Here is a 23,611-nt window from a genome sequence, read left to right on the forward strand (position 1 = left end):
AGAAAAACATTTGTCTTTGTAACTGTGTGTGGTGATGGATGTTAAGCATACTCAGTGCAGCGATCATTTTACAATATATACAAATCACGCATCATTAGAGTGTATACCAGAAACTAATGCAATGTTATATGTCAGTTATACCTTACATTTTTTTTTTTTTAAAAACAAGCAATGCAGAAAAGCCAGTAGTTTACCATTCTACAGCCACATTATGAAATATTATTCTGGAAAAGTCGGAATCACTCTTTCATGTGGGCTGAGAACATTCTTTGCTGAGGAACTAAGCCTGCGTCCGAGGCGACAGGGTCACGTCCCTCCCCTGGCCTTACCGTTCTTGCAGATGCTGATGTTCAGAACTCCCGAGCCCAGGCAGTTTCCTTTGGGCACACAGAAGCCGGCATTGTCCGAGCTGTTGGCTAGTATCTCTCCAGGCACCTTATAGCGGAGGGCAGGCAGGCCCCGCACACTCTCGAAGTCACTGAAAGTTATGTACACGGATCTGGTAGGAGGGAAGAACAGAAGAGCCAGCGCGTTAACAACTGTTCGCGGGCACAACGTGGCTCAAGTCCACGGGCTACAGGCGGGCAGTGAAGATGCAAAAGAAGGCTTGAAAGGAACCCAAGCCACTTGGGGTAGAAGAGAAATGATCAGGAAAGAAGTTTAAGAGGCAGCAAGTGGAGTAACAGCCACACCAGGCCAAGGCGAGGAAAAGGAGCGGTAGAAAATGAAGAGGACATTCAGGACGGAGACTCACACGGAAAGAAATCGAAGCGTCGTCCAGACCAGCACGGACACGAGTCAGTGTGGACGAAGCAGAAGCAAGGGGGAGGCGGGGACAAAGCGAAAGATGAAAAGGCAGCAAAGGGCGCTGGGACCGTGGCCGGAGCCGAAGGCAGACGCTGGACCGACCAAGCCATGCAGGCGCCCCTGTGTGACACTCCCGACTCCAGTGTGACGCTCCCGACTCCAGTGTGACACTCCTGACTCCGGTGTGACGCTCCCGACTCCGGTGTGACGCTCCCGACTCCGGTGTGACGCTCCCGACTCCGGTGTGACGCTCCTGACTCCAGTGTGACACTCTCGACTCCAGTGTGACACTCTCGACTCCAACGCTTCCCTGCGCCCTCAGGGGTAACTGCTGTCCTGAACTTGGGGTCTATCCTCTCCTTTGCAGGTCTTAACCCTTTCACAAACGTGCACATTCATGAACAACGCGCGGCACGGTCTGCTCTACGGAAGTGTTATATAAACGGCACGCGTATTCTCTTCCTGTAATTTGCTTCTTCGTTCAATATTATATTATTAAGACTTATATTTTAATTATAAGATATATTGTATTTTAAATCTTTCTGGTATCCCCTCATATGGCTACACCACAATTTATGTTCTCCTTTTTAGAGTGCCTTAGGTCGCTTCCGATTTTCCACTCCCAAACCTAAAACCACACTGCGATGAACTTTCCAATGCGTGTCTCCTTACAGCTCCGCACAGGCGTTGTCCCAGCCAGGGAGCTGACGCAGAGCAGTGGGGCACCATGGCGTCTCCGTGTCCTCGGCTTTACTAACATTGTCAAAGAGCACATCAAAAGTGGTCGTGTCGGGGGCGCCTGGGTGGCTCAGTTGTTCAGTGTCTGCCTTCGGCTCAGGTCATGGTCTCAGGGTCCTGGGATCGAGCCCCGCGTCGGGCTCCCTGCTCAGTGGGGAGCCTGCTTCCCCCCTCTCCAGCTTCCCCTGCTTGTGTTCCCGCTCTCGCTCTATCACAAATAAATTTTTAAAAATCGTAAAAAAAAAAAAAAGTGGTCGTGTCAGATAAGAACATGTTTCCGCTGCACCAAGTCTGTTAAAAAGCCTCCAATGGGGGCACCTGGGTGGCTCAGCGGGTTAAAGCCTCTGCCTTCAGCTCAGGTCATGATCTCAGAGTCCTGGGATCAAGCCCCACATTGGGCTCTCTGCTCTGCGGGGACCCTGCTTCCCTTCCTCTCTCTGCCTGCCTCTCTGCCTGCTTGTGATCTCTGTCTGTCAAATAAATGAATAAAATTAAAAAAAAAAGAGCCTGCTCTGGCGCTTCTAGGTTGCCTCATTGCACTCACTGCGTTCCAGGGCATTTCTGACCCTTCTGTCCTTCCACAGACACATACGGTCAAGGGCAGACAGCCAGAGGGGGACTGTGGTGTCCTGTGGGGGAGCCGGAAAGGCCGGGAACGAGGCACGGGCAGCAGGGACGGAGCGGCGGGAGCCGATGCCAGAGCTCCTTCTGGGGAGACATCACAGCGGACGCAGGAGCAAATCACTCAGATTTAGGATGCCACCACTGTCCCCGGCAGGGCTGGCCGGCCAGGCGCTGCCATCGTGTGAGCCACAGAACCCCAGAACAGCCATTCTTCAGAACACTGGACCGACAGTGTCAAATGAGACTAAACCCCTTGGGATTTTGAGGAGCTCCATGAAAGGGCTTGCGGGGTAAGTGGGGCGGATGTGGAGGTGGGGCGAGTCAGCCGCTCGTTCCGGCAGTTTGGGGTGACGGGCGGAGAAAGGGCAGGGGCCGAGGGGGGACAGGAATCCGGATGGAGAGCAGGGTGCCTTCCTCCTTCCTCCCAGAGAGGAGCCAGAATCATGAAGGAGCAGGGGGAGAGAGGGAGAGCTTACAGGGCAAGTGGGAGCAGGTACCATCCAAGGGAAGTGACAGCTCAGCAAATGCCTGCAAACTTGAACTAGACAACGGTCTGAGTGATCTCCTGCGTAGCTGACCGCTGACCGGTATCACACTGGACAGCGCCTGTCATAGTCACTAAGAGCCGCCTCTGGACATGGACACCGTCCAGCGGGCCCAGGGCGAAGCGCTTCACCGACAGTGACACATCTGCGCCGAGGACAACTCCCAAGGCAGGCAGCTGCTTCTGTCTTTGTTTTACAAATGAGGAAAGTGAGGCACAGGGTGGCTGGACGACCTTCCCAAGGTGGCACAGCTGTAGGAGTTGGAGCTGGCGTTCAAATCCACTGACAAGGAGGGGGAGCAGCACAGGGAGAGGGAGAAACAGGCTTCCCGCTGAGCGGGGAGCCCGACGCGACGCGGGGCTCGATCCCAGGACCCTGAGATCATGACCTGAGCCTAAGGCAGAGGCTTTAACCTTCTGAGCCACCCAGGCGCCCCAGCATTTGTCATTGATTAAGCAGGAATGCCCAGGCCTACGGAGGGTAGCTGCCTATATTCCTCACCCTTTTGGTGGTCCTACAGTCAAATAACTTATCTGGAAAGTTCTTACCTGCAAAATTCAGATGGGAAGACATAAAGAATTTCGTCTTTGTCTATCAAGGGGTGAAAAGAATCTCCATCTGTTCCATTGATCATATTACATGTGTCTGTTGTCCACCAGTCAAGGGACCTGTGATTGAGGAGCACAGGAAGAGGAGACTGTCACATTCGATTTTAGATCTTTACAGATGGTCGGGACTTTTCAAGCCTTAATTGGGAGCCAACTACCCACAGAAGCTTATTTACACGCAGACACAAGGGGGACTCTGGTTAGGGATTGGATCAAGAAGGTAGGCACCTGATCCCCAAATCCATTCTGATAGAGGCAACGTCTAAAACTCCCTCTTTCCTTCCTGCAAAAAAGAATATCCTATGTCGTGGTTTAGAAATACTTTTTCTTAAAATAGTGATTCAGTTTAGCATGCACGACAGCCTTGTTCAGAGCTAGTCCACTCACAGCAGAGTTTGGGATAGGTATGATCGGCTCTTGAGGACGGACTTAAGGTGGCAGAGTAGAAGGAGGGCCTTATGCTTGCCCCATCTCTCAAACACAGTTAGCTGAACAGCAAATCACTCAGAACACCAGGAAACCAATCTGAGGACTGAGAGGACAAACTGCACAACGAGAGGGAGAAAAGGGGCCACGTCATGGAAGGTAGGAGATGTGGGGTTGTGATATAGGGAGAAAAGAATCGCCAGTGCTGAGGGGAGAGGGGCCCCTGATCACAGAGAGAGAGACAGAAAAGGGGCACAGGCTGCAGGTTATCGCACAAGAAAAACAATTCCCCAAAACCACTGACAGGGAAAACTTGGGATAATCACAAGTTTTTACGTCTAAAATGTTAGAATTCTGCACCATTGCTGGGGTGAAGCCTCGCAGGTGAGGCCCAAGAGCAGACAGTGTGGTCGGAGGATCCCCCGCGTGGCACGAGGAGAGACGGTTCCCTTCTTGGAGTGCACTTGGGAGAAGTGGCATTGCCTCTCTCGAGACAAAGGAGCCAGCAGGTGCCAATGTGCTGTCCCGTTCATCAGCACAGGAGCAGAGACACCTGCTGCGGGCCACTAGCACAGCTGCGGACTTTTTACTGTGCTTTACTGTAAACTCCAAGCCCCTGCGCGTGCGTGTGACCGCCCTTCTGCGACAAACTGGCACCAGCTGCAGTATGGCAAGACCCTCCCCCAGAGGATCAGTGCCCATCTGTGCCATGCTGGGTCCCTAAAATTTGGAGTTTTGAAACCCAGCTGGCGGTCCTGAGACAAAAGCCACGGTGCCACCGGGTGGGCAGAGGCTCAGACGCTGACAAGGTGAAGGCAGGGACATGAGGGATGTCGGGACAAACGAGGGGAGAGTTTGCTCCTCTTGGAGGCTTCCTGGACAATGGTGGGCGCGCATGCCCCTCTTTGGGGATGAGAGAGCGGGCTGCCACCAGTTTTCTCCCCTGTCAGCACAGACAGATTGAAGGGGACTCTTTGAGTGGGAAAGAAAGCCCCAAAGCAACAAAGACTAGAAAGGAACAGAGAAAATCTCCAGAAACACTGACTTTACAGCTAATACAACAGCACTAAACTTGTATCACCAACAATCACTCTGAATGTAAATGGACTAAATGTGCCAATTGAAAGACACAGGGTATCAGAATGGATGAAAAAAAACATAAGACCCATCAATTGCTGCCTGCAAGAGACGATTCTCTTTTCTTTTTTCCGTGCATGTGACATTTATTTATTTCCTCTGTAGTTCTTTATTTATATTTATTTATCGATTTACTATTATTTTAAAAATTAACAATAATGTGTTGTTGGTTTCAGAGGTAGAGGTCAGTGATTCATCCGTCTCATGTAACACTCAGAGCCCATCACATCACGTGCCCCCCTTAACGCCCACCCCCCAGTTACCTCCGCGCCCCACCTCTTCCCCTCCAGCAACCGTCAGTTTGTTTCCCATGATTAAGAGTTAGGGCCTCATTTTAGACCTAAAGACACCTGAAGATTGCAAGTGAGGGGATGGAGAACCACTTATCATGCCAGTGGGCATCAAAAGAAAGCTGGAGTGGCCGTACTTATATGAGACAAACTAGATTTTAAACCAAAGAGTGTAACAAGAGATGACTAAGGGCACTATAGCATAATAAAGGGGTCTATCCAACAAGACCTAACAATTATAAATCTTTATGCCCCTAATGTGGGAGCACCCAATTAAACAAATCAATTAATAACCAACATAAACTCATTGATAACAATACAGTAATAGTAGGGGACTTTAACACCTCACTCACAGCAATGGACAGATCATCTAGGCAGAAAATCAACAAGGAAACAATGGCTTTGAATGACACACTGGACCAGATGGACTTAATACATATAGAGAAAAAAGAATAGGGAATATATAGAGAATATATTATAATACTACAGTATATAATATATTATACATTAGATATATATTAAATATAAGATATCTATTAGATATTATCTATCTATATATTTATAATTAGATAAATAATATCTAATATATTACATAATATGTCTAATATATATTATATAATATTATTATATACCCTAAAGCAGCAGAATATATATTTTTTTTTAGTGCAGTTAAGAAATGGGCATTAGACACGAGTTTTTCCAAAGAAGACATGCAGATGGCTAAGAGACAGATGAAAAGATGGTCAACATCACTCATCAGTGGGGAAATACAAATCAAAACCATGATGAGCTACCACCTCACACCTGTCAGAGCGGCTAAAATTAACCACACAGGAAACAGCAGATATTGGTGAGGATGTGAAGAAAGGGAAACCTTCTTACACTGTTGGTGGGAACGCAAACTGGTGCAGCCACTTTGGAAAACGGTACGGAGGTTCCTCTCCAAGTTGAAAATAGAGCTACTCTACCACCCAGAAACTGCACAACCAGGTATTTACCCAAAGGATACAGAAATACAGATTCAAAGGGGCACAGGCCCCCCAGCATTTATAGCAGCATTACCAACAATAGCCAAGTTAAGGAAAGAGTCCAAATGTCCTCCAACCGATGAATGGGTAAAGAAGAGGTGATACACGTACGTTCAACGGAATATGACTCAGCCATAAAGGGAACGAAATCTTGCCATGTGCAATGATGTGGTTGGAGCTAGAGTGCATTATGCTAAGCAAAATAAGTCAGAGAAAGACAGATACCATATGATTTCACTGTCTGTGGAATTTAAGAAAACAAAACAGTGAATATAGATGAAGGGAAAAATAAAGCAGAGGAGACTCTTAACTACGGAGAACAAACAGGGCTGCCGGAGGGATGGGCTAGATGGGGGTGGGGACTAAGGAGGGCACTTGTGAAGAGCACTGGGTGTCGTAGGTTTAAGTGCTGAGTCACTATATTGTACACCTGAAACTAATGTTGCACAGTAGGTTAACTAACTAGAATTTCAGTAAAACTGCCCGGAAAATTAAAAAAGGAAAGTTAGTAAAACAGGCTTATTAATTATTTACTATAAACATAATAAACATTTTACTTATATTTGGCTTACAAAGAATGTGAAACAGCATGGAAGAGGGGTGTGACATGTTACACAACTGGTCGATAGTGTTCTGTTTGGGAGGAGAAGAGACAAACAGACAGCTTTCAATTTTGTCTGAAAATATTGTTAAAAATGAACCATAAAAATCTGAGGGTAGAACAGACATAAATCAGAAAAACGTCCAATATACCAAACACTATATCATTATATTATAACTGTATCAATAATTGTGATACACATTTAAAAGAATAATACTGTGCTATTAAAAGATAAGAAAGAAAATAACAGGTTGAGTCTAAAACAAAATCCACTTTTAGTAAATCTCCCTGGGGCCAGTGCCCTGGCCATCCACATATCCCCCTCCAGGGGCAACACTGTTACCAGCTTCTCACATATTCTTTAAGGGATCTGACCTATTTTGAAGTGTGTGTACACAAACGTATGTTTATGTACACAGATATGGGTGCTTTTTAAAATTTAAATAAACTTTTATTTAAAAATAGTTTCAGATTTACAGAAAAATTGCAAAGGTAGCACAGAGAGGTTCCCTTATATTCCACGCCAGGTTTTTTTGCCCATATTTCTGGAAAGCTTAGATGTAAATTTTTAATGTTCAAGAAGAAATTTTTAATGTTCAAGTTCCTCTTACTTCTGTCCCTGAAGAACTACCCTCCTTTTCTCTCCAGGGTTTCTAATTCCTCTGACTTAAAGTATCTTGGCTTATATGTAGCTTTATTGCAAGCTGTCTCAGCAACTTTTTGGAAGTAGTTTAAGTTATAAATGTTAAAATATATTTCTGGAATACCATGATGGTGAACTCACATGTATTTTTACCCTTAAAGAAAAACACGTGAACAATCCACAATCACTAAATTAAATTAAAAAAGAGAAACTCTTCCCTCTCCCCCCAAAACAAGTGGTTTTAAAGTATCTGTGCTATAGCTACACATCATTCAATGACCACGTGGAAAGTCAAAGTTTTCACTGCTTGTAACGCATGCCTTGCCATGAGCAGTCTACAAAACACTGATATTTAATTTATAAAGTGTGTTGCCCCAATCTTGATTTATACAATAGTAATTACAAAGATATTTTACATATTTATAGAGTTTTCATGCAAAAAAATGACAGTGTTAATATTTTTTGAAATAATATATAAATGGACATTCAATTTAAACAGAAATTTAAAAAATAATTACACTAGTAAATTGTTACACTTACGTTTTTCCATTCCATTCCACAATCTTTGAAAAGTTAAGGTAATTGTCTTCTCCGGTTAGAAAAACATAGTCTCCATCATTAGTCCCATTTTTCTGAAAATGAGTGAACAGGATCATTTTAAGAAACCATGATTGTTAATTTTATGTGTCAACTTGGTAGAATATGGTGCCCAGTTGCCTGGTCAGACACTAGTCTAGATAGTGTTGTATTTTGTAGATATGATTAATATTAAAATCAGTTGACTTCAAGTAAATTACCACTGATAATGTGGGTGGACTCAACCAATCAGCTGAAGGTTTTAAAAACAAAATCTGAGGTTTACTGGGCAAAAGGAATTCCCAATTATGCAATTTAGAAAACCTGCCTGAGTTTCTAGCCTGCCAGCCCATCTTATGGATTTCAGACCAGCCACCTGCTGCCCCCACCAATGCATAAGCCAATTCCTTAATACATATAAATCTTAGATAGATATTACAGATATAGGTAGTAGATCTAGATCTCCTACTGATTCGGTTTTTCCGGAGAACCCTGATGATACAGTAACTGAGAAACTTAAGCTTCACAAAACCATCCTATTTGGGTGTGATTGTTACAGAAGACTGAACCAGGAATAAGGTGACTATCTGACTAAATACCATATGAATTCTATTACTACATATGGTTTTAAAAAGTAGGAGCCCAATTAAATAATGGACAAAGGATTTGAAGAGACATTTCTCCAAAATATCTGAATGGCCAACAAGTTCATGAAAAGATGCTCAACACCACCAATCTTCAGGGAAATGCAAATCAGAGCCACAACACTATTTCACACCCACCAGGATGGCGATAAAAGAAAAAAAGAAAATGGGGCGCCTGAGTGGTGCAGTCAGTAAAGCGTCCAACTCTTGGTTTCAGCTCAGGCCATGATCTCGGGGTCATGAGACTGAGCCCCGTGTCAGGCTCTGCTCTCATTGTGGAGTCTGCTTGAGATCCTCTCTCCCTCTCTCTCTGCCACTCCCATTCATGCTCTCCCTCTAAAATAAATAAATCTTAAGGAAAATAACAAACAATGGTGAGGATCTGGAGAAATGGGAGCCTTCGCACACTGCTGGTGGGAATGGAAAACAGTGCAGCTGCTGTGGAAAACAATTTGGTGGTTCCTCAAAAATCAAACAGAATTACCATATGACCCCAAATTCTACTCCTCCCTGTACACCCAAGAGAATTCCATTCCAAGGTAGATAGTCAACGTCCCTACAAAGCTTGTGCATGAATGTTCAGAGCAGCATTATTCTTAAGAGCCAAAATGTAGAAAGAACCCAAACACCCAACAACTGATGAGCAGATAAGCAAAGTATGGCCTATGCGTAAAACAGAATAGGACTCAGCCATAAAAGGAATTAAGGGCTATACCTGCTACAACTTGGATGAACCTGGTAAACGTGATGCTAAATAAAAGAAGTCAGACACAAAGGTGGGATATTGTATGGTTCCACTTACAGGAAGGTACAACTTGCATATGAATGTCCAACTCCCAGAGATGCGTCCATCAGAAGCAGTGCCTCTTGGCCCCATATGGAGAGCAGGCATGTATGTTGAGTTTTTTTAATATTATTTTTTGCCCAACAAAGCCAAGCCCCATTCCCAAACTCCCTTCCTCTCTGGCTCTGAAGAAGCTCCCACACAGAGCCCTGACTCTTCTCCTCTCTCAGCCGGGGCCAGCCTGGCCACTCCTGTTCAGCGCCAGCGGTCCCAGCACCCCAAAGGGGCAGGAGAGAGGTTGTGCACATGTGTGGGGGGATTTCTTGTGTTCTGTCTCCAACAAAAAGCATGATCTTACTTTTCTTTGCAGAAGCAAAAAGAAAACCAGAAAAGACACAAACCTTTTAACTATTAAAAAATGTCTGTAGATTTGCAGGCAAATCCATAGAGACAGAAAGTAGATCAGTGGAACAGGAGAAATGGAGGTGACTACTGATTATGTGGTATTTGGGGGCAGGATGACAAAAATACTCTAAAATTACTTAGTGGTGGTGGTTGCACAATCTTGTGACTATACTAAAAACTGCTAAATTGTCCACTCTAAAGTAGTGAATTTATGATAAGTGAATTATATCTTATATATAATTGGGTGCACAAGTCCAAGGCCAGGGCCCTATTATACTTCAGTTCCAACAGAAGAAAGTGGCATCAATGTAGCCCCTTTTCCAAGTAAGCTTTCTTTACCTGCACATTCTCTCCAAGTCACATTTTTTTTTTAACGTTTTATTTATTTATTTGAGAGAGAGAGAGGGTACACAGCAGAGGGAGTGGCAGAGGGAGAGGGAGAAGCAGGCTCCCAGCTGACCAGGGATCCCGATACGGGCTCTATCCCAGGACCCTGAGATCATGACCTGAGCCAAAGGCAGAGGCTTAACCTACTGAGCCATCCAGGCGCCCTGCGCCGCCCCCCCCCCCCAACACAGTTTTTTACTTAACATTATTTCCCCTGTTATCAGAAGTTCTTCAGAGGTATAATTTAATGACTCCACAACATTACGTAGAAATAATTATTCTATTATTGGATATTTAATTTTGAATTTTTTTGCTACCACAAATAATATTGTATGAATATCTTTATGCTTAAAAGCACTGTCAGTACTTTTGTTTTCTACACAGACCCATAGAAATAAAATCACTAGAGAAAAGAGCACCAACATGTTTAAGCCTTTTGATACATTTTATCAAGTTGTTCAAGGTCAGCCTGTTAGAAGGTGGTGAAAATAGCAGAGTCCATCAGTTTACATTCCCCAAGTAGCTTTTGTTAAACTCCGCTAATTAGATGAACCCAAAAGAACAAGGTTTCTTATCTCCTTTTGCATCTCTCTATTCCCTGAGGTTGAATCCTCTTCTCACATCATTCAGCTCTGCCTTAAATTCAGACCCTTTGTGAATTCTCTTCGTGTGTTTTGCCTACTTTGGTTCTTGTTTCCATCATTTAACATAATTGCACCAACTATGCCAATATATCAACTCGGTCCACCTCCATAATGGTCACCTCGTGTTCCCCACATGAAGCTTCAAGTGACTTTAAGATATGAGGGAAAGGACATTTTAGGGAGAGCACTGGGAACATTATACCAACTTAGAGAAAATTCAAATACTCTGTGTAAAAAAAGGCTGAATGACCAATTTTATAAAAAACGGAATGGATGCTGATTCCTAAAGTCCTTCACTTAACTCAGATAGGGGCTAAGCAAAGTAGAAAAGCATTTAAATGTTTCACAGAAATTCAGAAAGGGTTCTCCCCAGCTGTTTTCTTCCTGAGAGTCAGACACTGCATGAGAATGCTTGTCTCTTGCTGGAACGTTTGTTCTTTGAGGACAAGCAGGAATAAAGAGGTTTTGTGTTGTCCTGGCACGGATGTGCGCTGGGTGCAAGAACACATTACTGCGGGAGACGGAGGGGGCCCTGAGCTAGGACCACCGCTGTCCTACCACGACTGTAACAGAAGCCTGACCCTCACCCCCACCCCCGAAGGACGGGCTGGATGGGCTGGCCTCTCAAAGGCACTTTCTGACAACTAGAATTTTATACACCCAGAACCCACCTCCAGTGGGAGGTGTGTGTGTGCTCTAATGCCAAGAACAGAGATGCCCTAAAATCAATGGGTAAAACCATGCTGATTGGCCCTGCAAAACGCAGTGTGAGCATCTAATATTTAACCTGGTCCTTCTCGGAAGCTCTGTGCCAATGTCTGCGCCACTTCTCCTGCTCGTCCTCGGACCCCGGTCCCTCCCCAGTAATCGTCTCTGGCTGTCTCCTCATGAGAGTCTTTGGAGAAGAGCGCTCAATGGCCTGGTACATCCAAGGGGAAGGCTCCCACAAGCCCACCAGGAGTCAGGAAGGATTTTGGCCAGGCTCAGGCAGGGGCAAAAGAGTGGGTGCCGAGGTCGGTGTGCCTCCCCCGACGCGGCCTGTCCCCGTCTTCGGATGGATGGCGGCGCAGGTGTGAACTCCCGTGCTATTGGCTGAAGATCAGTATTTGACCAGAGCAGATGACAAACCGACCAGAGACACTGCCTTTTCCCCAACACCACCGCAGGTAGTGTCTCTGGGGCCCAAATGGAAAGATTCAGCGGTCACTCAGACGAATTCAGGGTCCTCTCTGGAGCCAGTCGTGGGGGGGAAAGGACCGTGACTCCTGCAATGCGTACCGTGGTTTGTAGTTTCGCAAGCATTTTTATGGACTTCGCACTTAGCCTTGCAAAACAGCTTTGGAACCGTGGACACTGTGAGCCTTAAGTCACACATGATGAAACCAAGATTCAGAAGTAGCCCCCCAGTTATAAAGTGAAAAAGTCAGAACGTCAATCCAGGCCCTCTGTTTGCAGGTCTTATGCTCTGTTCCTGGCTCTGTTCCCATGCCACATACGAATCTACCTGAGCAATGGGACAGGGCTTTTCTCTAGCGGGGCCCTGTGAGGGTACAGTGGCGTCTGCGAGTGGCAAAGAGCAAGCACAGAGAAAGGAAGGAAGAAAGAAATACATAAAACAACACATCCTTGCCTCGGGAAAGCAAAAAATGCCAATTTCTTTTTCTTTTCTTTCTTTTTTTTTAATTTGACAGATCACAAGTAGGCAGAGAGGCAGGCAGAGAGAGGAGGAGGCAGGCTCCCTGCTGAGCAGAGAGCCTGATGCGGGACTCGATCCCAGGACCTTGAGATCATGACCTGAGCCGAAGGCAGAGGCTTTAACCACTGGGCCACCCAGGCGCCCCCAAAAATGCCAATTTCTTAACGAGTCCATAAACGCGGGTTACATTTTAAAGAGATACAGAAAGATCTTAGTTATAAGTCTGATGAAGTCAATGATATAAAAACATAAAAAGGAGGCTATACGATGGAAAGTTGCCTAAAAAATACTGAGGTCTTAGGGACAGGATCTACCTGGCAGGTGGACAGAAGTCACTGGGACCCAGAGGGCCTTAAGGAAAGCTTTGTTGGAGCACGTGGGTGGCTTAGTCAGCTAAGCACCTACCTGTCTCTTGATCTGGGGTCAGGCATGATATCAGGTTGTGAGCTCTGAGCCCTGAGCCGGGCTCTGTGCTGGGCATGGAGACTGCTTGCGTTTCTCTCTCTCCTTGGAAGTTCTCCTCAAGTTTTTTCAAGAAGGGAGGTCCAGCACAGTTTAAGAAGAAATTGGTGCTTCCTCTGGTCTTACGGAAGCTGGGCTCCTGTCAGATGGGATCTTCTAGGGAGCATTTATCAAGCTCACCGAGAGTGAAGGATTCAGGCTCAGCCCAGCCCTAGTCCCAGGACCCCCAACTCTTACATAAATCATGTTAAAAACTTTTTTACTATTTTGTTTGGATGGTGTCCAAGCTTTGTATACCCTTGACGGCACAGGGGCCGTATCATCAGCCTTTGCCACAGACATGGAGGAACATGCTAGAAGATGACGGCAGAAGAGTGAGGTTCTTGAGTAGTGAGAACCAGGGGATAACCACAAACTTAAAGATGAGGAAACGCGTCACAGTCTCAGACCTGCCCCTTCATCTAACTCTTTCTTCTTAAGTTTGTCATTCCCAACCTCTCACTCTCCGCTTCACACAGGCTTTTGTTTTTGATTTTTATTGGGATTTTTTTTGGTGGAGGGAAGACGGATTTTCAAAATTCCTTTGAACTGAAATGCATCTGAAACGCGGGCAGCAATAACATATGCTCTGAACAGTAATTACCTGAAACCTGAAATTTTTGTTTTTTATTTCAGGTCAAAGTGAATAAAACCTGCCGGGAACCACACAAAATTCCTCTGAGGAGCCTAAGAAATCACAGATGCGCGACACAGGTTCAGATCATCCGGACTCCGGGGAACGGCCTGTCTGCACACGGACCGCGGAGCCACCACCCCTTGCGGATCGCACGTCCCTGTGTCGTTCCTCGTCCCTGTCAGGCGACGCAGGGGCTCGGTGGGGACTTGGCCCCATCACTGAATTCCTGACACTTGGAGAGACCCGCCTGAGGAGGCGCACAGTCACTCCGCGCGTTTTCCGCAACTGCTCGTTCAGAGCCGGTGCTGGAAGCAGGTTGGAATTGTGGGGGAAGCAGTTTTCCCCTAAAAATTAAATACGGTCTTATTTTTCGCAGACTCTGCACGACCTCCAGGAGGCCAGGTCGTCTCCGGGAAGGAGCCCAGGGCGAAGACGCACCCGGCGCGCGGTGCCCCTCCCCCACACCAGCCCAGTGAAGAGGTTCTGGAAAGAAACATGGACTTACCCCATAGTAGAGGCCAAAATAGGGCGAGATCTCGGGCTTGAAGACGTTGATGAGGGACAAGATCTCGTCCTTGTAGCCCCAGAGCAGCTCGTGCACCGTGTGGGTCACGAAGAGCGTCTGCTGGTAGGCCCGGAGCAGGGCCTCGATCAGCTCCCGCAGGAAGCGCAGCTGCGCCCACTCCATGGCGGTCTGAGGGGCACAGGCAGGTTCAGGGCGCGGAGCCCTCGCCCCTCCCCCCTTCCTCTGCCCCTCCCCCATCCCCCTTCCCCCCCACAGCCCCCCCCACGGCCCCTCCCTCCGGCACAGAGGGCTGGAAGCGTCACAGTCGATGCTGAGGCCGAAGAGCCGCAAAGTCAGGCAGAAAGAGCCTCCCCGGCTGCGTGTGCAAGAACAAGCCCCTTCGGGTCCTGTCCCTTCTGGGCACCGCGGACTGTGCGTGTGGGCTCGGCCCGCCCGCCTGCAGGGGGCTCGGTCCCCTCCGCGCCCGGGGACGGAGAGAGGCTTGTAGCCGCGCCGCCGCCCCCTGAGCCGGACCCGCCGCCGAGGCAGCCGGACGAGGTCAAATCCAGGCTCTGGTCCTGTCTGGGTCCTGGGTCCGCCCTGAGTGCCCGGCGGCCTGCGTCGCCGCCACCCAGGCCTCAGAGTGGGAGCGTCAGAGGGGTTGCTGGAGGGAGCAGGGAAGTGGTCCCCTGGGTCTCCTGCATCTTTCCTAGATGGGCTGGTCCTTGTAAGGGAGCCAGGGAAACCCTGCTGGGCTGCACTCAGCCCCCTCTCTGCTGTTTATTAAGGGGGGAGAAGGTCAGTATATATTTTGGGAATTTAAAAAATCTAAGATCGAAACCTAAACTAAGAAGTAGCATGCCAATTCTGTGGCTGGACCTTCCGAACCGAAACAAGGGGCACGTACATCTTTAAAAAATTATTCACTCCCTGCCCACCCCCATCCCTATTTAAAAAAATCCATATTTATCTGCACAAGAGCTGATCCTGAACACACAGCAAGAAGCTGGGCCGGGGGAGTCCTAAAATGTGCACTATGTCACCCCTTGAAAAGATCTTGTCTTTGGAGCATTGAAAACATCTTTGAGATTATGTCACCATTTGAAAAAGTCTGGAAAAAGTCTCAGTTGAACTCTAAGGAAGGGAAGTGTAAAAATGTATTTATATTTTTACAGACATTTATTTTTAACATAACTTCATAACTCTTAAATGTAAAAACGTAACAGCCTTAACTGGGCTTTTTCCTTGCTTCTCAAAGCCACAATAATCATACCGAAAATGCTTACTTACCACCGCGGGAATGTTTAACGTTCTAATTAAGTCAACTTTAGGGTCTCCAACAGATTGATTTCGTTCAAAAACGTAGGCCTTGTTGCTAACGGCAGAAATCGTTGTTCCGTTATCTCCAAATTGAATATCTGCTTTGTTTCTAAGTTCCCTAAAAGAAAGAAGAGGATTCTGTTTGAAATCCGTACCACTGTAAAAAGCAATTTTTGACCTTTCTTTTAATATCAAAGTTTTTTCCAACACAACATTCCCACTATCATCATTACGGAGAGAGCCTGCAGATAAGGACCCCGTAAAGGCTGGAGACTAAAGTAGAATGTGGGGAATGCAGGAAGGAAATGAGGCCTCGGACAGTCTTCTCAAAACACTCCTTTTCATTCTTTTCCCCTACAAGGGGGGAGGCAGGGGCGCGATGGTCCAGGGTCCCCTCGACCAGGAAATCAAGGCCCATGAACTCCCTCCTGTGTTATAGTTTGCGCCCAAAAAATTTTCAGAATTTTCAATTCACAGATTCAGTCTGAATTTCAACTTATTTTCCAAAGTCTTTTTTATTTCTAACTTGAATTCAGTTGAAAATTCATTGAACAAAATAAATGCCCAAGGCTTACTTAAATTAGAGGAGATGGCTCCTGTTTTTGGTACATAGTTCAGTTTGGTTCAAGTTCATGCCCCGATGAGTATTAGGAAGTTCACAGGAAGTGCTTGGAGCCAGCACCTCACTAGGGCTGTGTGTGTGTGTGTGTGTGTGTGTGTGTGTGTGTGTGGCACTTGCCTTGCATGCAAAATAGAACAGGCACCAGAACACAACACTACAATATGAGGGTAAATCATATTGTAATGCATATTTTAAAAATCCAAATTAATGCAAAAACACTCATGATGAGCAAAATATCCAAATTCCAAATAAAAACAGGATCCAATAAATTTGTTCATCCAGTGAATGACTGCTAGTCCTGGCCCTGCTTGGTCCATAGCCGGTGCTCACTGAATTCCAGTCTCTGCTGCTTGCCTTGTCTTATTCTGGTTCCATCTAGGGCTGCGCTGTCTGACCCCACAGCCACGGGTCTCCTAAGCCCTTGAACTGTGGCTAATTGGAACTGAGACGTGTTGTGAGGGTAAAAGACACACCAGATTTCCAAAACAGCATCAAAAAAGGAGTGTAAAATCTCTCCTGAATTGTTTTATATTGATTACCTGCTTTGAAATGATACTCCTTTAAATACAGTGGGTAAAATAAAAATACATTATTCATATTAATTGTACCTGTTTCTTTTTGCTTTGTCTTCAGATGTAGCTACAGGAAAAATCTTAAATTAAGTATGTGGTTCACATTATATTTCTATCGGACACAGCTAATCAATAAGAGTTTATAATTCTGACAAAGGTACAAAGGTTACCCCCGACCTCCTCCCAGGCCTTTCCTGACCACGGCCACACCCCTGAATGCTGCAGAGCAGAAGGGACCATGTCTTTGGCACTAAACTGCTTAGCGACATCGTCTAGATTGTGGCAGGACTCATCTTGATGCCTCAGGTAGACTAACGAACCTTGTATATCTCAGTTCCTAGAATTTAAGATAAAAACAGACAAGAAGCAAATAACAAACGTAAATACAGAGATCCATTAAAATAGATGTCTTTGCTCTTTATCATAAAGCACCAAGCTATGCTCAATAAATAAATATCAGACCCTGCACGGCTCCTTCAAGGGTTTAACCACACGATTTCATTTGACTTTATTCAGCCCTTATGACAACGCTGTGTCCCAGATGAGCTAAGCGGCTTTGTCCCACTGTTAGAGACGGGGACACAGAGCACAGACAGGCATTAGGGAAGTCCGACCTTGAACCCAAGTCTTCTAACTCACACGTGGGGCTCTTCCTGCCACATCATGTGGCCTCCCTTAACAGGTGCTTTTTAAGTGTCTGCGGGCTGAAACCCACGAATGCCTCTAACAAATACTGAACAGGAGAAATTACACGCCCTTGCAGGTACGAGGGAAGAGTAGAGACCCGGACAGAGGCCGTATGTGGCAGCCAGCCTCGTGGGGCCGGCCAGCAGTCAGCCGCAGACCAGCCGGCTGACGCCCATTCATTTCCTGCTCTTCCGCTCAGAGCCTGCGCTCCTTCCTCTCCTGCACTTGGCCGTGGTGAGGGACCCGAGCTCGACCAGTTCCATTCCCTTGGCCTCTGATTCTGAGGACAGAGCCCCGAGATGGAAACCCCAGTGGCCCAGAGCCTCCTTCAGGGAGGTGAGGGGGGACAGCCTTCTCTGGGGACAGTTTTTGTACTTGCGGCCCGGACTGCACGGTGGCCTCGCTGACCGCTAAGGAAAACAGGAAAAGTAACCCCAGGATGAACACCAGCTCGCACTCCGAGAAAGGCGGGCGGGGAGTCGGCCCCCCGAGGCGCAGAAGCCCAGGGACGAACTCTGCCAAGTTTTCAGTTGAATGATGAAAACTGATAATCTCACAAAAGCTTTTAATATATTTTTCACTGAACCCAGATGTCACGAAATTAGAGGCCAGAATAATTCCAAGCCTGGAGCCTGCTTCATGGATGTTTGTTTATATTCACTGACTCTGAAGATGGCTTTTTGAATGTTTTCTTTATTGTTTACTCTATAAAAACCTAATATTTTAACAATTTTATTTATTTATTTATTTATTTTTTTGACAGACAGAGATCACAAGTAGGCAGAGAGGCAGGCAGAGGGAGAGGGGGAAGCAGGCTCCCTGCTGAGCAGAGAGCCTGAAGCAGGGCTCGATCCCAGGACCTGGGATCATGACCTAAGCCGAAGGCAGAGACCTTAACCTACTGTGCTACCCAGGCGCCCCAGAAGCTAACATTTTAAAGGGAAATTGAGCATAGAGGTTCCAATCACTTTAGGCCCTCGGTAACTTTAACTTGGTTTCTCAATACATTTCAAAAGGTCAAAGCCAAGGGTTCCCAGACCACAGAGATACTTAATTCCCTTGGCAGGCACGGAGGGACCATGTCAGGTCACTCACAGCGAACCACATGACTTCCCCAGCCACCAGCCACCCTGAGGCATGACTGACATACGGCCTGTGTTGTAACTGGAAGAGGACAGTGCCATTAGCGGTCAGAAGGGGCCTCGCCCTCTGCAGCGGCCGCGGGAGGGATGCTGAGGGGCCTCGCTCTCTTAGAACAGCGACTGGTGGAGGAAATCCAAAATCTTTCCCCTCCCAAGCCTCTTATCTGGCACCTTGGGAGGTCGCCGCGGAAGGAGGGGAATTTTAACAATATTAGCAACAAGTCTGGTTACCCGTTCTCGCCCACGGCTCCTCCACAACAGTCTGCCGCCAGCAGGGCGGTCTCCTGGGGAACAGCAGACCGAGAGCAAGAAGGGAGAGATGACCGCTCTACAGATCCAAGAACACTAAAGAAACTTCCAGAAATAGAGACAAGAGTTAAAAAAAAAAAAAAAGGCAAAGCAAATCTTATGCCTACACAATTAATTAATTAAGGAACTGTACTTGAAGTGCCTCATACTTAGTAGATGCTAATAAATCTTACTGATGTTCAAGGCTCCTGGACATCACAGGCTCAGATTATGTCTTACTGTTTTGTTTTTTTTAAAGATTTTATTTATTTATTTATTTATTTATTATTTATTTTATTGTTTTTTAAAGATTTTATTTATTTTATTTGACAGAAAGAGAGAGAGAGTGCGCGCGAGCACAAGAAGGGAGGAACGGCCGAGGGAGAAAGTAGAAGGTTCCTCAGTGAGCCGGGAGCCCGGTGTGGGGCGGGGCCCGGACCCTGGGATCCTGACCCGAGTGGAAGGTAGACTGTTAAGGGACTGAGCCACCCAGGCGCCCCTGGCTTACTGTTTTTTTAGTCACAGTGATGGCCCTGGACATTAATAAAAGGTTGGGTTATACACCGTGAACTACTTCAACAGGCAGGTAAATACGAAACTGATTTCAGAGATAGTTAATTTAAAATCATTTTTGGTTAAAACAGAATTCTTACTTTATGGGGTGCCTGGGTGGCTCAGTTGTTAAGCGTCTGCCTTCGGCTCGGGTCGTGATCCCAGGGTCCTGGGATCGAGCCCCACGTCAGCCCCCCTGCTCAGCAGGAAGCCTGCTTCTCCCTCTCCCATTCCCCCTGCTTATGTTCCTTCTCTCACTGTGTCTGTCTCTGTCAAGTAAATAAATAAAATCTTAGAAAAGCAAACAAAACAAAGCAGGGTTCTAACTTTTAAAACAAAAAAGTTTTTAAACTCCTGATGATTAAACAAAGTCTCACCATCCCGGAAGGCGAACAATAGCCTGAGATAAGGAAACCAGAAGGAATGACTCGAGGTAGCGAGAAAATGAACATCAGGGCAATCTCTCATTCCTCCGAGATGCTGGATAAATCAGCTCCGGGCGGGACTATGTAACCCTCATCTTTCGCCAGTAGGTTCTCCACTGGTCCGCGCGCTCTGCTGAGCATTAGTGCAAAGTCACGAGCCGGCTGGGCGCAGTGCGGGTGGGGAGCTGCCTGCCGGGCCTGCCTTTCACCCTGGCTTCCTCAGTTACAAGCTCTGTGACTCAGAAATTACTTCTTGATTCTGTGCCTCAGTTTCCTCATCTGTAAAATGGAGACAATAACATGCTTTCCTTGGACGGCTGCTGTGAGCATGAAATCCACGGAAGTTTGTGATCCAGTTCGAATGTGCCTGGCACATCCTAAGTGTTTAGGATGCGCTAGTTACCAATATCACGTGCAAGCAGGCTTGAGCAGAGCTCTTGAAATGGAGAGATGCAAAGATCTTACTCCTGTTTGCAAGAACCCCACAGCACAGCACGCGAGGACAGCCATTCCAACACCATTTTGCCTGTGGAAAGTGCTCTGACGCTGACTCAAGGTGCTAGGCAGCTACCCCGAGGAGGGAGGGATGGCCGCTGGCATGGGAGTCCTGAGGTCAGCATCTTGCCGGAGCAGGTTCTGGAAGGGGGCGGCTTCTCTCAGGTGGGAGAGGAGAGGGGCTTCCAATTTGAGGCAGAGAGAGGGCGAGGGTGTGTTTCCTACACGGAGCTGGGAGAAAACTGTGGTCCTAAGGAGGAGGATGCTTTAAGAGAAACTTTAAGAAGAGCCTGCAGCTCCAGGCCAGCCGGGCTAAACAGCCATGTCAGAGAAGTCAAGTCACAGAGTGGACGGGAAGCCAAGGAAAAGAGGGCAGAGCCATGGGAATGGCCCGAAGGCAAGGCGGGGTGCTGTAGGGGCTCCGAATGAACTGCCTCCAGACATGCCACTTGGGCGTATCGATTATGTGCACTGAAAACAGTCAAGGCCCAATCCACTCAGGAAGAAACTCTGACCTCCCGCTAACTGCCTAAACGAGTTTAGAGAGAGGACCTGCTCCAGAAGACAGCCATCACCACGAATTCACACTAGAATATGAACTAGGCAGGGCAGACAGGGAGAAATCAAGGCCTGTTTGATCAAAGTCTTCTATATCCCGTGGTTTCTGAGTGGCCATGTAAACCTTCCACCAAAAATTCACTTTTCTTCCTCTTTCTGCAAAGTGCTTTCCTTCCTTTGGAAGGCCCAGACTCCCATCCTCTTCTTAGCTCAGGATGACACACGTACCTCACTTTGCCTCACTGTCTTTGGAATCTCAAGCTTACATGGATTTCTCAAGGGCATATAATTAAATTTGATTTTCTCCTATTAATCCTTGTCTCATGTCAATTTAATTCGTAGACCAGCTAGAAGAACCTTGAAGGGTAGAAGAATATTGTCCATCCCCAACAATGTGGAGTAGCACCTGTATTTAACTTTCTGTTATCCCTGCCCAGTCAACCAAGGGAAAGACCAAAAAACCTAGAGCCCAAAGCAGAATGCTGAGGAAAACCTGGGGGAGGGGGGGACAGTCAGCAGGGAAAACACCACCTGCATTTGTTGGGGGTGTGCAAGGAACAGCTTCACTCCTGAAGATGGAAGTGGTCCCCCATCCTTGAAGTGTTCCCCAGACCCAACTGTCTCCTACGGGTTAAGTCAGCCAGGACTGCCATGTGCCTTCAAAAAACTGACAAGTACCCGGCCACCACCTTTTGTACAAGATAAGAAAGAGGAGAGGCACAGGAGGAATCACTTTCTATTCTGCTTACTTTCAAGCAGTTAAAAATTAAGAACAAAAAACTAATTTATCTAAAGTCACTTCTGTTTCTATCCTGAGGGGGGTGGGGAATATGATATCAAGGAAGAGTCTGAGTCAGGTTTAGAGAAAGAGATAAGTATTCTCTTGTAATGAGCAATAACTATGACATTTCTAAATTTTCTATCATCTCTTTGGCATTTAAAAAAAAAAAAAGTGTATACAGCTGGCCTTGGAGATAAGTAAAGGACCAAAGGGCTAACAGGACAGAACTCAAAAGTTTAAACAAAGTTCCTACTTTTGCTAAATTGTAAGGAGATAATTAGATCCCTAAGAACTTCAATGTAAACCAAGAGAATTATAAGAAAATACATTCGAATCTCAAATCTTTGAAGGGAATAGGACTTTTAAAGCTCAGATATGGGGAGAATGGTCATCTCCCCAAATAATGAAATGACAGTTGATCTACATGACCAAGAAGGGAATGGTTAAGGAAAGTGCTATAATATATTCCCTCTAGCTCCGGAAGATCATCAACATGAAAATGTACCTGTATAAAGATTGAACCCAACATGTTGAGTTAACACATGCTTGACCGTTCTACCCTAAGGAAACGCCAGTCAACCAGACTGATTTAGGAGGTGGTTTTGCAGAAGCTGAATCGTTACCAGTAAGAATAGTGAAGACTGACGGGAACAAATGGGGAAGAATTCTTGGAGCCGGGCAGAAAGGACCGGGAGTGAACGAAAGTAAACTCTGGGATGACACACCCTGAGACGCCCCTCCCCGCCCCACTTCTCATGCTCCTGCTGTCATTTAATGAACATGTAGCCCAAGAAGAGACATGATTCCTGAATGCACACACATGCTGAGAAAGGAGGACACCTCTCTTCTCCCCATATCCAATCAGCATATTCCACTCAATGTATACACCTCACGACATTCTGACCCCTTATCCTTAAATACGTGCAACCCAAGCCCTTTGGGGAGGCAGATTTGAGGCCTGGCCTCTCCTTGTCTCTTCGTTTGGATGCCTCTCCAATAAACGCCTTCCTTGCACATTCCTTGTCTGGGGGACTGGCTTTCCTGCACGCTGGGCATGTGAACTTGGGTTCAGTTACATGACAAAGACAGAACATGGAGAAATACCTATGATGTAATACTAAGTGAACAGAATATACATATAATGTATATATACGTGCATATCATATATAGATACATCGTTTGATAACCACATAAAAGTCGAACTCACCCACGGAAAAATGACTGAAAAGATACCCACTAGAATGTTAGCATTGGTTATCTCTGAGACAGTGGAACCATGGATAGTAGCAATTTGTCTTATCTTCCTTATTCCATTTTCAAGTTTATCTTTACTGCTTATATACGGTACTTTTACAATAATGTGAAACCCAATGAAAGAACGCGCTTTAAAATAAAGCCAGGAGGCCAGCAGGGGGAGCTCTCACACCTTACCAACTTGTCCTCAGGGGCCGCCCACGACCGCAACAGTTTCTCCTGCCCTTGGACAAGCTCAGCTAGTAAGAAAGGGAACACTTTCTCCTTGCCCAGGAACACGCTCACTGGATGACTAGAGGACCACAACTCAGCCAACAAGAAACCCTGAATTCTCATTTTTCCCACAGCCCGCCCAACTTCATCCTTTTCTCTGTAAAGTAACCTTCTCTTCTGATCTCCAGACTCGCCTATGGCTCCCGGCGGCTACATGTGCTGAACCGTAATTCCTCCGCTATTCCTGAGTAAAACCAGTTTGTGGCAAAATAACCGACTGTTCTACTTTTATGGTCAACAATATAAAATACAGTTTATACCTTTTAAAGGTAATGCTACACATGATATTATATATGTTGGTTACTTCATAATCCAGTACTGCTTAAGGGTCCATGAATAATAAAATGAATAATGAAATAATAAATGAATGAATAATAATGAAAAATAAAAATACACATATGAGATATTTGTCCCTC

At 46.3% G+C, this 23,611-nt stretch overlaps 1 protein-coding gene across 1 annotated transcript in view; it reads right to left on the reverse strand.

Annotated features, from left to right (window-relative positions):
* SCARB2 (scavenger receptor class B member 2) overlaps positions 1–23,611 on the reverse strand; it is a 72,686-nt gene that overhangs the window by 21,278 nt on the left and 27,797 nt on the right. Inside the window, exons 3-7 of the mRNA XM_032334618.1 lie at positions 15,517–15,664; positions 14,227–14,415; positions 7,988–8,079; positions 3,263–3,382; positions 330–499 (exon numbers count right to left, since the gene is read on the reverse strand). Coding sequence (XP_032190509.1) covers positions 330–499; positions 3,263–3,382; positions 7,988–8,079; positions 14,227–14,415; positions 15,517–15,664 — 719 coding nt within the window. The remainder of the gene's footprint in view (positions 1–329; positions 500–3,262; positions 3,383–7,987; positions 8,080–14,226; positions 14,416–15,516; positions 15,665–23,611) is intronic.

The sequence above is a fragment of the Mustela erminea genome, chromosome 2, assembly GCF_009829155.1.
Source record: "Mustela erminea isolate mMusErm1 chromosome 2, mMusErm1.Pri, whole genome shotgun sequence".
Taxonomy (NCBI): domain Eukaryota; kingdom Metazoa; phylum Chordata; class Mammalia; order Carnivora; family Mustelidae; genus Mustela; species Mustela erminea.